The sequence below is a fragment of the Motacilla alba genome, chromosome 6 (assembly GCF_015832195.1).
Source record: "Motacilla alba alba isolate MOTALB_02 chromosome 6, Motacilla_alba_V1.0_pri, whole genome shotgun sequence".
In the NCBI taxonomy this organism is placed as follows: domain Eukaryota; kingdom Metazoa; phylum Chordata; class Aves; order Passeriformes; family Motacillidae; genus Motacilla; species Motacilla alba.
In genome coordinates this window covers 24,468,294-24,483,985 of record NC_052021.1, presented here as the reverse complement: position 1 = coordinate 24,483,985, position 15,692 = coordinate 24,468,294, and the positions used below count along the sequence as shown (strand labels likewise).

The 15,692-nt window shown below is 37.8% G+C and overlaps 1 protein-coding gene across 3 annotated transcripts in view; it reads right to left on the bottom strand.

Annotated features, from left to right (window-relative positions):
• The window catches only part of CFAP58 (cilia and flagella associated protein 58), a 57,903-nt gene that overhangs the window by 27,261 nt on the left and 14,950 nt on the right, over positions 1 to 15,692 (bottom strand). For all 3 annotated transcript variants that reach the window (XR_005257473.1, XM_038141520.1, XM_038141519.1), the window contains exons 7-13: positions 15,036 to 15,195; positions 14,724 to 14,806; positions 13,397 to 13,588; positions 8,623 to 8,784; positions 5,640 to 5,786; positions 2,157 to 2,297; positions 1,494 to 1,717 (exon numbers count right to left, since the gene is read on the bottom strand). Coding sequence is in view for 2 of the 3 variants with exons in the window: in XM_038141520.1 (XP_037997448.1) it covers positions 1,494 to 1,717; positions 2,157 to 2,297; positions 5,640 to 5,786; positions 8,623 to 8,784; positions 13,397 to 13,588; positions 14,724 to 14,806; positions 15,036 to 15,195 (1,109 nt within the window). In the remaining variant the exon portion in view is untranslated. The remainder of the gene's footprint in view (positions 1 to 1,493; positions 1,718 to 2,156; positions 2,298 to 5,639; positions 5,787 to 8,622; positions 8,785 to 13,396; positions 13,589 to 14,723; positions 14,807 to 15,035; positions 15,196 to 15,692) is intronic.

The following is a 15,692-nucleotide window of genomic DNA, read 5'->3' as shown; positions in this document are numbered from 1 at the left end:
TTTGATTTCTTTTATTACATCTCCTCAAGGAATTTCAGAGTTGACTTGTTGCTGAATTTAAAATTAATTGAGCACTACCAAGATTCTTTGACAACTAGGCTTTTATGGTGGGGATAGGGGGTTAAGGGCAGGGAAAAAGGCACATTATTTGTAATTATCACTTTAGTGATGGGATCATCTAAATTATTCAACGTCAAAAGGGGGTGAAAGATTGTAATGTGCCTCCTCCACCACTGATTTTTTTCCTACTAAGCTCAGAATTGCATTTAGCTCACTAGAGAGAAAAAGGTCTTTTTTTTTAACTGTGAGGTTGGACAAGGTTATGGAAGAGGGAAAAAAAACTCACATTTCCAATTGGCAAATCGGGAAAGCTAATTAGCAGCACAAGTGATAAATGGAATCTTTTTGACAGGCAGTTTTCATGATGGTTTTGGACTTCATTAAAGTATGAGATTGCTGCTGCAGTTAGCAAGAATTGATCCACCCATCATGGCATGCAGCACACTACCCTTCAATACCGTCACTGAGTTTCAATACAGTAACAGACTTTCAGCTGAATGCATTTGGGCAGCAAGTTCAAATTCCATTCCTATCTGCAGTCAGTCGATGAAAACTGCAATTGCTAATGCTGTGTGCCCAGTTCTCCTTTCTGTTTCACCAAATCAAACTGGCATAATTCCACTGGAGTCAATGGGACTGACCATGGACTGAAGTTAATTTGTTCTGCTGAAAGCCACAGAATCACACTGATAAAGTAAAGATCTCACCCAAAACTGTGATAGCTACACCGAATTGGCACAATGGTTATCTGCTAAAAACGTAACTGCCTCTCCTTGCAAATCAAGACTGATTCTTAGAAAATATCCACAGTTTCCCATCAGGGGAATACACCTCAAATACATGAGGGGTAAACAAGAAAAGAAGCATTAAACTGGAAAAGGAGATAAATCAGGTTTGGGCTATTAAATTGCTGTTTTAAAGAAACAAAACCTTCAATGAAAATTTAACTAAAACTTTCTCAAAGATCATAAGCTCTGCATCTAAATCTAGAAGGAGAGAGCTCTGAAAACAGTATTTTGTTCTGAATACATCAAGTGTCTCCCATACTCTGTGGAGTTCTTAACCAAAAGGAGCTCCACTAATCTAGGCCTTGTATCACTGTACCACTTAGGAGCTCACTGGACTGTGAACACCTTTTCTGCTGCTGTCACGTTTATTCTGTAGGCAGTAACTCACAGTAGAAGGAGAAATACATAAACTATTTCACCTTTATCCAAGGTCTCTTCTTTCCTTATTACGATATTTCCATTTTCCTAATTGTTGGTAAATTGTTTAATGAATTTATTCCAGTCTGTGTTTGAGGTCAAACCAAAAAAAAACACCCTTCTCCAAGGTTGATACAAGTCTTTACTATGTATAAACCATATTTTCTGTCTCAAACACAAAACCATGGCTGCAGTCACTATGGAAATGTATTCCACTGGGTTTCCTACCTGAGCTCCTGCACATTAGCCACACTCTTGCCAAGTATTCCCTTCTCACGCCGAAGTTTTTTGATCTCCAGTTTGAGAATCCTCATGTCTTCCACCCTCTGCCGGTACTCGCTTTCGCCCCTGTTTAAGATGGCCTGCTGGATTTTTATCTTCTCATAGAGCAGCGCCACCTCATCATTGCGGCGAATGAGCTGCGTCCCCAGGGCATGTCTCTCACAGAGCACCTGTGGGCACGGGGCAAAGCCATAAACTCAGTTACACTTCCTTCACACAACCCCAGAGTCCCCAGAGCATGTCTCTCACAGAGCACCTGTGGGCACGGGGCAAAGCAATAAACTCAGTTACACTTCCTTCACACAACTCCAGAGTATCGTGACTAAGCTTGTATCAGTCAAAATCATGGACATTAAGAGGTTTCACTCTTATTAATTAAAGAAACATGGCAAGAACCTAATAATTTCCCCAATAAGGGTTTGATCACCTGAATAGTACAAACTACAGATTTTGTTCACTTCAGTACCTTAACATTTTGGTTTTAATGGCATTATAAAGCTTTAGTACTCCCACATTCACAGTAGCTAAGAATCTTCATCTCAAAAATACACTAGACAAATGAGGGAACAGAATGCAGAGTATTTGAAAACTCAAATTAGGGATTCCAACCTTGTCAAATTCCTTCTTCTGCTTCAGTCTCTCTACATCAGCTTCAGCAATGATTTTTAGGAGTCTTTTCTCTTCTGCCTCCTGATTTTCAATATAGGCTTTGGCTTCCTGAGCCTGTTTTGTCATCTTAAGCAGTTCAGCCTGATGGAGACAAAGAATATAATTGAGCAATTGTTAAATAATAACTTCCCATTACAGAAACTTACAATTAAGAGTTACTTACAAATATTTAATGCATTATTTTACCTTCCTGAGAGGTACACATTTTGTTAGTTTTTGAGAGCTAATCACCAAGATAAGCAAGCATGAAAACCCATAAAGAAATACTATAAATACTATTTTAATGTAATTGTCTTATACACAATAGAAATTTGAAAGTATTTTTATCTATGGCAATGGTTCAAGTTGTAATTCAGGGATACCTAATTTAATTTTTTTTAATTATACAGCACATATTTAGAAAGCTTTTCAATGGAGTTTTTATTCATAGTCAGTCTGGGTTGTGAGAAAGAACAGCTCACCTTGCTGAAAAGGGCAGCAATCTCTGCTGTATAGCACAAAGCAGCATCAACTCAAGAAAGGCTTCAGACTGGAGTAAAAGGATTGGTGGCAACCAGGAAGGGAACAGCAAGATTTAAGAGCCACAGCACTTAATTTAGAGGATGTGTAAATAAGGAAGACTGTGAAATGAAGGGCTGTTCCAAAGCAGGAGGAGCAATGCACTGCTACAGCAACTGCCCAGCCCCAACACAAACTAACACAGGAATCTGCCCAGTCATTCTATCCCACTGTCACAAAATCTGAAATTTAAGGCACACATGCAGATAAAAAATAATAGGGTATTCCTGGATTATTAGAAGTTTTTATTACTGCCAGGCAATTAGAGCCAAGGTGGAACTAGCTGACCACAGTGCATTTTCATAGCTATGAAAACTTTCAAGCCTCAACTCAAAGACTTCACCACAACTCTGACCCTTATAAAGAATGATGTTCAAAATAAGCATCATCCAATGCTGAAAGATTGAGGCTGTGATGAAGGGTGCAAAAACATTGATTTAAGACAAACAGTTCCATCATAATAATAAAATAGCTTGCTCCATTCTTACTTTCTTTAATAAAATTCTCATTTTCCTATATGTGTAAGACATAGCTCTCTTAGTCAGTGTCAGATATTCATCAGCTGAATAAAAATGCAAGTCACTTCATCCTGAAATTCAATAAACACTGTATAAAAGCTGCCCACAAATGTGAAACTGCTCTTGTGTTCGGCATTGCTGATAATATTTTTTTAATAGATCACAATTCTGTGGTCTCCTTATGTCAGAAAAATATGAATTGTAAACAAGAAGTGGCATTAGATGTGGTCAGCAAACACTCATATAAACAAATCTCACTGAAACACACTCAGTTGAAATAAATCTGAGCTGCCTTGTATAGTAAAGAACATAAATACTTAAAGCCACACAAGGATTTTCAGTTAGATTAAATATGCTCAGAACCACAGTACGAGGGTCTATGTACATCAGGTAAGAGAAAAGGAAATTAATAAACACAGTCACTGAGCAAGCAGAAAAATGGTCACGTCTGAAACTGCTGTAAATCAGCACAGCTCACCTGAAGTCGGTTCAGAGAATTTGTAGGAACAATCAGCAAGAAAAAATAACGTATATGGGACCTACACCAATATCTCAAACCAAACTCTAACTAAATTCTTGTTTAGATTCTGAAAAATTAGTGCAAGTGATACTTTCATTGGTATGCTATACTAGAGGTAGGAGGAAAGCAGGAGTTTTACAAAAGTTATAACTGAGACTGAACACAGAATATGGAAATAACAAGTCAGATTTTATATTCAGATTTCCAGAAAAAATATGCATAAACATCTGCAAAATTATACAAATCACTTGACTTGCCAGCAGCTCCAATCTCGAGGGCCACAGAGAGATTTTTATTTTTTCAAAATTCAGATCCTTTGTCTAACAACTCTAACCTGCAGCCCTGCATGAAGGCCAACTGAAGCCAAAAGATGGCATTGTACTGGCTTTAACAGAGCTTGGATTTACCATGATTACACATTTTTAAGGTCTTTATGCCATCTGAGGTGAGCATGTCTGTATAAACTCATTCCTACGAATCCCAGTCCTCCGTGATTTAGCACATTCTTTAAATTTATTTCCCAGGAACAGCTTTCTTACTTCCTTCACATCAGTGCAAACAGGACAAATTGATGCTGACTTGCAACACAAATAATTGGGTTCTTTTGTGCCTGTGACAATCAGCTGCCTCTGAATTCTCTTCTGGTTTAGTACTCAGCAGTGACACTCAGGTAGAAGACCACAATGCCCTGAAGCAAGTCAGTAATGTCATATCAGTGTATGGACAAACCTGCTGGTGAATAATTGAGTGGGTAAACCATGCAGCAATCATATGTTTGTCAAATAAATGGCAGGCAGTTCTGAGGTGATGAGACAGAACTGGGGACTAGTTGAGGCTGAAAGCTGCACACAGGGAATGAGATGCTGTTCGACTTCTCCATCACTGATAGAACGTCTCCGAGACGGATCAGGTACAAGAATATAAATTCATCACCCTTTTACAAAGCCCTATTGACATCTTGTCATACCTCTGTGTGCTGAGAGAGGCTGAAAATTCAAGGAGTCATAGCAGCAAAGCAATAAACTGACCAAAGAAAACATTGTGAAAAGCGACAGGGAACTTTTGTTTTTTGGGGGTATTGTTTGCATTTTTTCCTGGTATTTTTTTCCTAGTGCTTAGTGAAGATTAAAAATAAACTCCTGTGAACACAACTCTATAAATCTTTTCAGAATAACAGCAAATTGGGTTGAGATACCACCACAAATCTAATAACTTATCTAAGGATGGACTGCAGCAACACTAAGAAGAAGAACCCGAGCGTCAAGCTTAGATTTCCTTTGATTTAAGACAGAATCTTGCTGCTTTATAGCACAATATTAAAATAACTTTCTCTGCAGAGGGACCTACTAAAAGGCACTGCTAACTCCCAAAAGACTAATGCTTGCCAGTTACGTAGAAATACAACACTGTGCAATATAATGGGATTTGCACTTAAAAACAGTAGAAAGAAAAAAAGTTCTTAAAAATAAAAAGTTGAGTTATAAGGGTCTACATTAAAAAGTTTGCTAGAATCAGTTAATCCACAAAATCAACATCTCTGCAAGCAAAATGGAACTTTTTGGTAAAAAATGTTCAGTCACCAAGAGATTTAAAGCTTCCAACAGACAATTCCAGACTCTTTTATTATAATTATAGGCAGAGATTAAAATGCCAGATACACAGATTTCTGCAACTAGTATCTCTAAAGGGTGCTGAGATCTTGTGCTTCAAGTACAGAATAATTTATTAAAATACAGCAAAACAACTACGCCAGGTCAGAACACAATGCAGTCTGGAAAATCATGGAGTCCACCCTTTGAAAGAAAGTATCTGTGTCAAGGGTCTTACTTTCATCGACTCTTTCTCATCCTCTGACTGCTGGAGTTCCACTTGTACTTTCTCAAGGGCTATATCCTTTTCTTTGATCTCCTCTTTCAGCTGATCCACCTGACGTGTGGAATTTCTCAGTTTCATCATCATTTCTGCTATCTCATCCTAATAGAATAGAAAACGTGATCAGACAGAGGGTTAAAGCAAGAGGTTGTTTATGAAGTGGAGTTCAGGCTATTTAGATGTTGGAAAATGTAGCTATGGTGCATGAAAGTAGATCTGTTGTACCTCCTATAAGACATCACTTTTTAATCTAACAGAACAAAACATTTTTATTAAACAACATGTTTTTGTTTAAGCCAGCATGACATTGCAATAAAAAAAAAACCTTTTAAAGATACACTGACAAAAATAATGACCATCAACCATGAGTTTAATAAGACATTTAAGTTAAAGTGCTGGACACACTGTAAGATCTAGCAGTAAATCCAAATCACTAAGATTCTGATCATATCCATCTGTTTTCATGTTTCTAATAACATGCTTTTCCAATAAGGTCATGCATAGTTGAGCACAAATCTTTGGAGAAGCTCATTTTGTGCAAACAAACATAGCCCTCAGTACGATACCAATATATGCTAGCTTGCACAGAGGTGCAAAGTTCAAAAGAGGGCTCAGTCTTTGAGAAGGCTCTGTGAAAATATTTAGCATGTACTTGCACAGAACAGAAAGGCTGGTAGCACTGAAGAGAGATCAGGTCAGCAGGAATACTTCTACTCCCAGCACTAAGGTGCCTGCCTGTACAAAATTAGCATTTCAGCTCAGCACAGTGACAGCACTGTGTTATGCCACGAAACGGAAGCTAACAGAGTCAATGATTAGACAGATATGTTCTTCTGGATGTAATGAAAGCAGCTTTAGAGGCTCGTACTCCTCTGCCAGAGCCTACCACCTCACAGAGAAGACATCATAATGTCTCATGTGAATACACCTTCTTCCAGTGCCAAACCAGGGTAGCTTAAGGCTCCTTCAGCACCATCCGCCATAGGTGTGGATTTACTCGACAAATGAGGGATTTTTACCTGCATGAAGTGCTTAATGTAGCTTAGCAAGATCTGAGTCATGGCAATCTTCACCCAAGCAGCACAGAGACAGGACTGATTAGTAGTAACATGACACTAGGCCCAGCTGTTTGCACATTCAGCCACTTCCATGAAAGCAAAATTTATTAAAAGCTGTCTTTGGTACACAGCCTATAAATCTCTTTGATGTTGTAAAAGATGACAGAGATTTAGCATATAGAGCCCAGACACACCCAAATACATTCTTCATTCTTTATTTAATGCAGAACAGTAAAAAAACCCACAATTTTGCAAACTGGTCTCCTAATCAACTTGCTTAAATAAATGAACTCCTAAAACCAAAAGAAAGCCCCAAGATGAAAGCATCAGCTATTTATATCATAATAACAGCTTGCCAGAATGCCTTTTCCATTTTAATGACTTGAATATTATGGTACTCTGGAGACCACTGGCAAGGTGGGCATAAGATCGTTTCACATTAAGCAATCCAAAAATATTTACATCCAGCTTTATCTAAACAGGCTTGTGCAAATTTTACTTCCTCAAATGAGAAAGAATTTGCCATAATTTTTAAAACAACCATCTTTTATGGTTTTTTTTTTTCCCTTTCATGACTGGATAACCTGTTACTGAACGTCGAATAGCTATTTTTCTCATTGCTAAACATCTAACACCGCCTTGGCTAAAAGATCTTTTGGGGTCAGCTATTTTCTCACACAGGACTTGCTAAAAGAGTTTTGTAGCATGACAAGTATGCTATTAAAGTCTAAATATTGGCCTCTAGCAACTGGAACTGTGAACAGTGTTACACAGTGTTACCACCATGTAACATTCAAAACCCAAAGACCAAAAGGCTGCTCCATTTTCTAACTCAGCAAATAGATGCCTGTACTTTATAAATAACCAAATTTATTTCGTGTGTTTTAAAATAAAAATAACTAGGAAAAATCAGCATTGTGATTTTTCAACCTTATTTCTCCTGGCAGATTGTTTGGGAGCAGCAAGAATCCCAACACTGAATCCACCAGATGAGAAGCTGACTAAGGTCAAGTAAAGCATCCCACATAAATGGCAAAATGGTGCATTCCTCATAAAATTCAGCACATTGTTTGTTAGGAACTTTGACAGTTCATTCCCATGTGCTTCTCAAACAGAACACCTACCTAATCAAACCTAAGTATAAATTTCTAATTTACTATACATGTTTATGTCATAAATACTTATTTGGAAATAACCCAAGGCTTAAAATGACAGCTATCCAGGATCCCAATATCTGCCAATTACAATAGGATTTGTGCAGTATTTTAGATCTTTACGTCAGAATAACAGAATATATCCTTAAGTGCTCTGTTCTCTTCTTCTAGTATTGTTAGTGAGATCCCCAAGGAGGAGATATGAATGGAAAGAATAATCTTCTGAGGAAAATGACACTCTCTGAAAGAAACAAGCAAGGTGGAAGTGTTTGGTTCTCGTCAGAAAATTCCACTTCAGCTGGGAAAGTGTTTCTCTGCTTCCTAAATCATTATTCACAGTAATGTGCCTACCCCTTCAGGGCCAAGGAGGCAATCTTATTCCCCTTATACCCTATTTCACATACATGCATACATCTCCTAAAGGGATAAAACAGGCTGGAGGCAGGATGGCTTGATGAGTCTGTGGCTCCAGTGTACCATGATTTTACGCATGGTTTGCAGCAGGGATATTTCCACATGATGACTGAGAACTCCTATTTCCAGTCCAAATACAAATGGTGTAGATAAAACTTCAGGGACCTAAAACATTCATTTCCCCAAAACCCACAGGAATGAAGAAACCACTTCTGCCATTGATCCACTGAGCTTCCCTTTAACAAATTAAAATTAAATCAGGAAAAAAACAAGAGCAGAGAGAGAAGCACAAATAAAAATGCATTCTTCTACCTTAGCTTCAATCAGATTTTTACTGTACAGGGTCCTCTCCGCTCTCAGAGTTTCACAAAGATTTTGTTGCTGTTTTAATTTAACCCCTTGCATTTCTATTTCCTTCTCATAGTTGCAGATCTGAATTTGATGCATTTCAAGATCTTTCATGTGATTGAGGACCTGGAGCAAAAGGAAAGGAAAGAAATTAACATGATTAAACAATCATCACAAGATTAGAAGGATAGGACAAAGTTTGTGATTTGAAAATAACAAGTTCAAATCCCTGTGATAAGCAGTTTTAACTACAGCTGAAAATTGCTCCAGTCCAAATACAAGTTTAACCTTTCTGACTTGCTTATGCGAGACAAAATTCTATTTTAATCTGAGACCTAGGTTTCACTCAAGACTAAAACTTATAGAGGTGCACATATTTAATTTAACAGCAAGCTACTGAAAGAAAATATTGCCACACAGTGAGTGTAATAAAATCCACATAAACAGTTTCCATCAAGAATAGACTCAGTTTATTTATGAAGCAAATCTAGATTTTGGATGTTGTTTTGGATGCCAGCTGTATGATAAGATGAATTAACACACATGTTTGTCCAGAAGCCCTGCATGTACACTTACATTCTAACAACCCAATTTTTTTAATGAACATGTGACCACAGAGTTGATGATTACAAACTGTTCAGATATAATTACTATAATAAGAAAGTCAGTTAATGTAACTTACACTTGGTCTAAATAAGTAGGTTATCACCATTAGTTGCTTCTATGAAAGATTAGAAATAATTATATGAAGATTACCTAAGGAGAATGGAGCATTGTAGACTACAGAAAGAAGATGATCACATGCAGTACCAATAAACAAAACCACAAAATTTTACAGACACCTTTATTAAGTACTTACTATCATAACACATAATAATTGCTATGGTACAAGAGCAAAAATACAATATTATGAGGCGATTCTAATTTTTTTTAATTAAAAAATATTTTTCAATAATTTTTTATTTTTCTCCTGCTACACAAAGCTGAAAACTGCAGAGCTCAAGGAAGCAGCATTCATATTGAATTCAGCATTACAAAATATAAGAAATAAAAACAATACTAAGGAGCACGTACATCAAAAACACAGTTTACCAGGTTTACTATCCAGGAGGAGAAAACAATGCCATCCTTAAAGCTAGGGGAAAAAATTGGGCATTAAAAAAAAGCTGAGGAATCACACAGAAAAAATCCAGGAGATAAGTCAATGTCCAAATGCAGTTCACACCCTGTTCTCGTGACTCCACTTTTGAAAGTAGAGTTTTGGGCTAAAATACATGCTTGTATGTCAAAGCAGAGGAAGAAAAGAAATGTTTACATCAAATAGTCAATAACTGCAAAGTTAGCAGTTTACAGCATTGTCCCTTCCTCAGCAGTAAAGCCCTGGGGAGGCCTAACTATGGGACAGGAGCTTAAATAATTAAATATTCCACCAGGTACCTCCAACCAACTTTGAAGATGGGGGAGAGCTAAATATCAAAAATTTTATTACAGAAGCAGGAATACAATTCCAGCACATTGTAGCTGACTTCAGGTGATCCCAGGAACTGCTTACAATGCAATACAAAAACACAATCCCAGTTTATAACCTATTCCTGCATTTTCCTTTGCTGTTTAAACAATCTGCCAATAGTAATAGCACAGAGAAGAAATCAATAAGGCATGTTTTCTATCTGCACTATGGTGCTCATAGGCTGGAGCAAGTTTTGAAAGTAGGTCACTGCATTTGTAAGTGTTTTTCTTGTTTCTGATACAATATAAGTGCAGTAAGATTGTGGACAAAGTTTTCTGAGTTGTGCTCACAGGCTACATGCTGATTTTGCTTTTTCAGGAATGATTAAACTGAAATAATTCTCTCTTATAAATACAGAAAAGATACATGCAGTGTTTCACAGCACAGCCCCGTGGGAGGCTGAGCATGCTCAATTCCTGTTTAGTCAATAGGCACACCACACCTGTCAGATTTGGCAATGAGAGTCCAAAGCTAAGCAAAAAGGATTTGGTGTTCACAGTTTTTCCTCTAGCCTCGTAGCTCTTTTATTTGTACACTTCACTATCATCTACTACTGGTTACCTGTTTAGTTCTATAAACCTAATCAATATGTCAGTAATGGTGCTGTCCTTATTTGCTTATCCATTTTTAACCACTCCAGGAAGTGCTGCCATGGCCTTAGTGATATGCCTATTGAAGAACGGGTTTTCCAAAAGAATAAGTGAATTTAAAAAAGGAAATGTATCTTTTCATTTTCCTGCATAGGTTGTTAACTGCAAACTCAAGATTTTAAAAGGATTTATTTGAAAAAAGCCAACATATTAAAAACTGGCTTTGTGACTCCTCAGAAAACACAGCCAAGGAACAGTTCAGCTGGAACTAAAAGATATACTTCACTGACTCCTTTTCAGCAGCCTAAACCTTACACAGAGAAACCATCATTTCATAATTTAAGAATTTCAATTCAAAATTCTGCTAAAAGTTGTACACAGTAATACAGGCTACATAATAAAGAGCAAGGAACAGATGTTTTTTTCTCACTTGTGCTGGCTAATCTAGAAGTAAGACTTTTCAACAAGTGGCAGCAACTTGAAAATAAGCAGTCAGCCAAGACAATAGTTAGAAGAGGAAGTCATGCATGAACTCTCACCCAAAAAATATTTTACTGTTGTGTATATAATTTTGTTGACTCTGTTCATCAGTTAATAGTAAATGATTGTTGCTACAATACAGAGTATCACCACACAATTTCAGAAAGCTCTAAGCATTTGCCCAAACAGAGTAACACCATACCACACCAGAAGGCTTCAGGCATCAACACAGCAACATCATATCACTTCAGAAGGCTGCTCCTCTTGCTCTTCAGCCAAACTTTTTATACCCTCATGTTCCTGCATTGCACCTGTGTGCCCTCTGCTCCCTTTGGTGGTTGGTCAGTGCCCCTGGGCACTCCATGGCTCATTGCTGGCAATGCTGCTCACTGGTCCTCACAGCTGTGCCCACTGGGGATGAGGCTTGGCCCAGCCCCACTCCCAATTACCACAAACTGAGAGCCTACAAATGATGATTTTGAAAGATGAATTCTGCAGCTCTGTAGAGTATGTGCTGCTATAAATAGCCCGACAGCTTTCAGAGTCAGAGTAGCTATATCTCTGGGCTAAGATGGGTTTGGCTCTTTTCCAGCTCTTATGCAATTCCAAAGGTGGGGTGCAACCTCCTGCAAAACCAGGTTGGCGGCAGAAGGTGACAGAAGAGCACTGACTGGCCATAGCCTTACTGCCATCAGAAGCTCATTCCCCAGCAGCTGTGAAATGACTCCTGCAGTTTTGACACAGCTTCTCAAGTCTGAATAGGTCAAACAGTGAACCTAAATATTACCTATTTACATAATAATCCTGATCCTATGTCCTCCTACCCTGCATTTGGACTTGAAGGACAAGACTCCTGTCTCACATACTCTCTTGCTCAAAACTGTTCATGCTGCTCTTCACCTATAAGCAGAGTCAGGAACTGTCCCTTTGGTGAGCCAAGGAAGCCTGCCAGTCCTTTGGAAAGCTGCAGTCACAATGCAGGCATGACTATACAAACAGCTCAAGTGTCATAATCCATTTACTAAGCCTCTGCCTCATTAGAAATGATACAAAATTTACACCCAAAGTGGCAGGGTTAAAAAAAAAAAAAAGTAAGCAAACAAACATTTGTCATTCTCAACCTCAAAATACTATGGACAACCCCAAATAGAATTAAAAGAAAAAGCCTTGTAGTTCTGAGTGTTATGAATTACTCTCTGGCCCTAGCTTACAATGTTCTTAACTCATATCTATACACTGTTGGAAATGCAGTATGAGGGAAAGAAGCAAAATATGACTGCAACGAAGACAAATCTCACTTTTGTGGAATATTATTTACAAGGAAATGACAAGAGGTATTCCAGGCAATGGAGAATACACCATTCTAAAATGATTTAAAAGCCCCTGGTCAAATGAAGTTGGAAGGATAATTTTACTGTGAAAAGATAGCAAATAACTTTTGAGCTGAAACTACTTGGAAGCTAACCCCAGTAAATCAATGCGCTTCTTGGAGGGCTTTCCAATGTGATACTCAGCAATTAATGGAACATGTTAAAAACATATTCCTGATTTTACTTCATCAGGAATAAAGTTATACATAGTAATGGGCAGCAGGCAACACAAATTTTATGTAGTATTGCTCTGCAGCTGCTCCTGGAAAACTTGTTTTGCAATCTATTTTGAACATGCTGAGATGTTTTCACGTTCTGAAGTAAGCCTTCAGAATGTTAAGTACCTTACAAAGATGTCGAGCACTGTTAGGTCTCACTGGCCTCGATTTTAGGACAGTGGTCATATGCAAGATAAGTTCCTTTGCAGATAAGACAGGACAATCAAAGTGTAACTTCCAACTGCACATGAGAGTTTCAACTGTGGGACTCATGTATAAGTGGCCATAAGAAGTCAAGAGGCCTTGGTTTGAACTCCAGTAATGGCAATACACGGCTGGACTCCAAGTCTCTCACAGAATTAACAAGTCTCTCTCCCATTGAAGGTTTCCCTAGAGAGAGCTGAAGCAGTAGTAGGTAACATGCATTGACAGCAAGAAATATTTGTACATTGCATGAAGACCACCAATCCAATCTGTCTCCCACTGGCATGTTATGAAAATGAATGTATCACCTTCACAGTTCTGAGAGTAAGACAAGAAAGAACCCCTTGCACAAAGAGCTGCTCCTACCTTCTCCTTGAGCTCACTCATTTCCTTGATGAAACTCTCTCTCTCCTTCTCCAATTGGTAAATAATCTTCCTTTGTTTCTGAGCTTCTATCTTATAATTTTGGATTTCTGTCTCCAAGTTCTGTTTTGACTGTTCATGGAGCTTCACCAAATCTATCTGCTTCTGATTAGCATTTGCAGCCTTAATCAAGTTCTAAAGGGAACAAAAAATAATGAGTCTTGAGCTGAAAATGCAACACTGTCACCACTATGACAAAAGCATGCCATTGTCAAAGCGGATTATGGACTTTTCAATGTTATTATTCCTTGTCTAATTTGTTCCGTTGAAATACTTGAACCCCAAATCTGATTTAAAAAACAAAATCTCTAGCACAGCTGCTAAATAGATCTCTTTCTGATTTCAAGTTAAAACACTAGTGTCTGCATTACAAAAAATAAAATTGACAGGACTGTTTACAAGTGGATATAACTAATGACTGGAAAATCCTTACCAGCTTTAAGGCATTCTGATTGCAAAGCACGCCTTTAGCCAGCAACATTAATAATAAAGCCAAATACATTTCTTTCTCATGTTTTCAATAGAAAGTTCAAGCTTGAAATTAACCAAGCTTACTTTAAAATTTTGCATAAAGATTAAGCAGAAAACATCTTTTCAAAATCAGCCTCCTGGTCTCACTTTAAAATTTCCTTCTCTATATGAAACAAATATTTGTTACCTGTCAAATCAGAGCCTCTGCTAGATTCAAGACACAGGTCAGTGAATCTACACCAAACAAAGCACGTCAGAAATCATCTTTTAGCATTGAATTTAGCAGATAACATTTCAGGACTGCCCATAAACATGAGATGCTATACTGCAGTACAAGGACCTTGGGCTGATGGGAAACAATCAGCACGAGAAACAGATCCAAAAGCAAGGATTACTACTCAACCTGCCAAGCTGCCACACAGTGTATCAACACACTTGTTGTTCTTCTATTAGCAAACAATTAGTTTGCCAAGATTAGCACCAAACTTCATAAGATACAGAGTAAAAGATCTGTGTAAAAACACAGACATAGCAAACCTTTGGATACCAAAGAATGGGTTTGCAGTTTGAACTCCCTGATGGTTTATACATTAAAACTTGGAAATCTTCTGTGTGTTTATGGATACTAACACTATTTCAGTGCACAGAAAAGAAGTAGTTTGTACATCTGCTTAAGGAAATCTGAAGGCTTTAACTTAATGTTATGTAATCTACATTTCTGTGTTGCTGTGAATGTTTAAGCTACAGGCATTTCATTCTCAAGCTGTGAGGCTTATCAATATGACCAATGCAAACTCACCTGGTTTAGCATATCCCTTTCCCTCACAAGCCCATCTATGGCTCTCTTGTCAGTCTCTGCCTGCTTTTTGCCTGTCTCCAACTCTAGAGAAAAAGAGGAGAGACAGTGAATTCTGTGTGCAAATTGTACAGCTGTTAAAAATGCAGAAGTCCACAATTTAGTGAACTTTTTTTAAAGCCTTGCCATTACATAACCAGTTCGAGTACTTTTGAACAGGTTTTACAACTCTACATATTAGCTGATGCTAATGCTTATTTGGGTACCTAGAATAAGAGCTCAGAAAAAAGATCCACCTATCTCTTAGGCACCTACCTTTCTCCAGTTTGACTATTTGATTCTTTAGCATGCTATTTTCATGTTCTGCATCAACTTTATGTTCCTCTGCAGTACGCAGCTTATTCTGGAGAACATCTCTCATTTTGCTCAGCTTTGAAATTTCAAGGCTCATATGAGCCACTTCATCCTCTGTCTCCTACAGAATAGCAACAAGGAAAGGGGAGAGAAAGCATCCACAGAAAGAAGGAAGAAAATGGTTTTTTATTTGGTGTACACTTACTCCATGAAACTCAGGAAGAAAACATGTAAGTGCTGTGGGTCAGCTGCAGAAAGATAATTAGCTAATTGAAAAATATTTTAAATAATTTAAACAAAGCCAGCTTGGGAAATGAAAATGATAATCAAATCTTACCCTTTAGGGCTGAAGATGATCAACAAAGAACCTCGAGCTGCAAACCTCACACAGCACTACCCAATTAGTCCAGTAGATTAAAAACAGGCAGCTCTATTTTCATTTGAAGTACTAGGCACAGTGATTGTGATGAGAAGGATATCTGCAGTGTGGTCTGATTGCATGTCCCTAAATAGCAGGTATGTATTATCCCCATCTCTTTTATAACCTTTTATAACCAGCTTTAAAGAAAAAGCAAAATCCAGAGTCTGTCTCATTTGCTATACAATACAGAAAAAAAT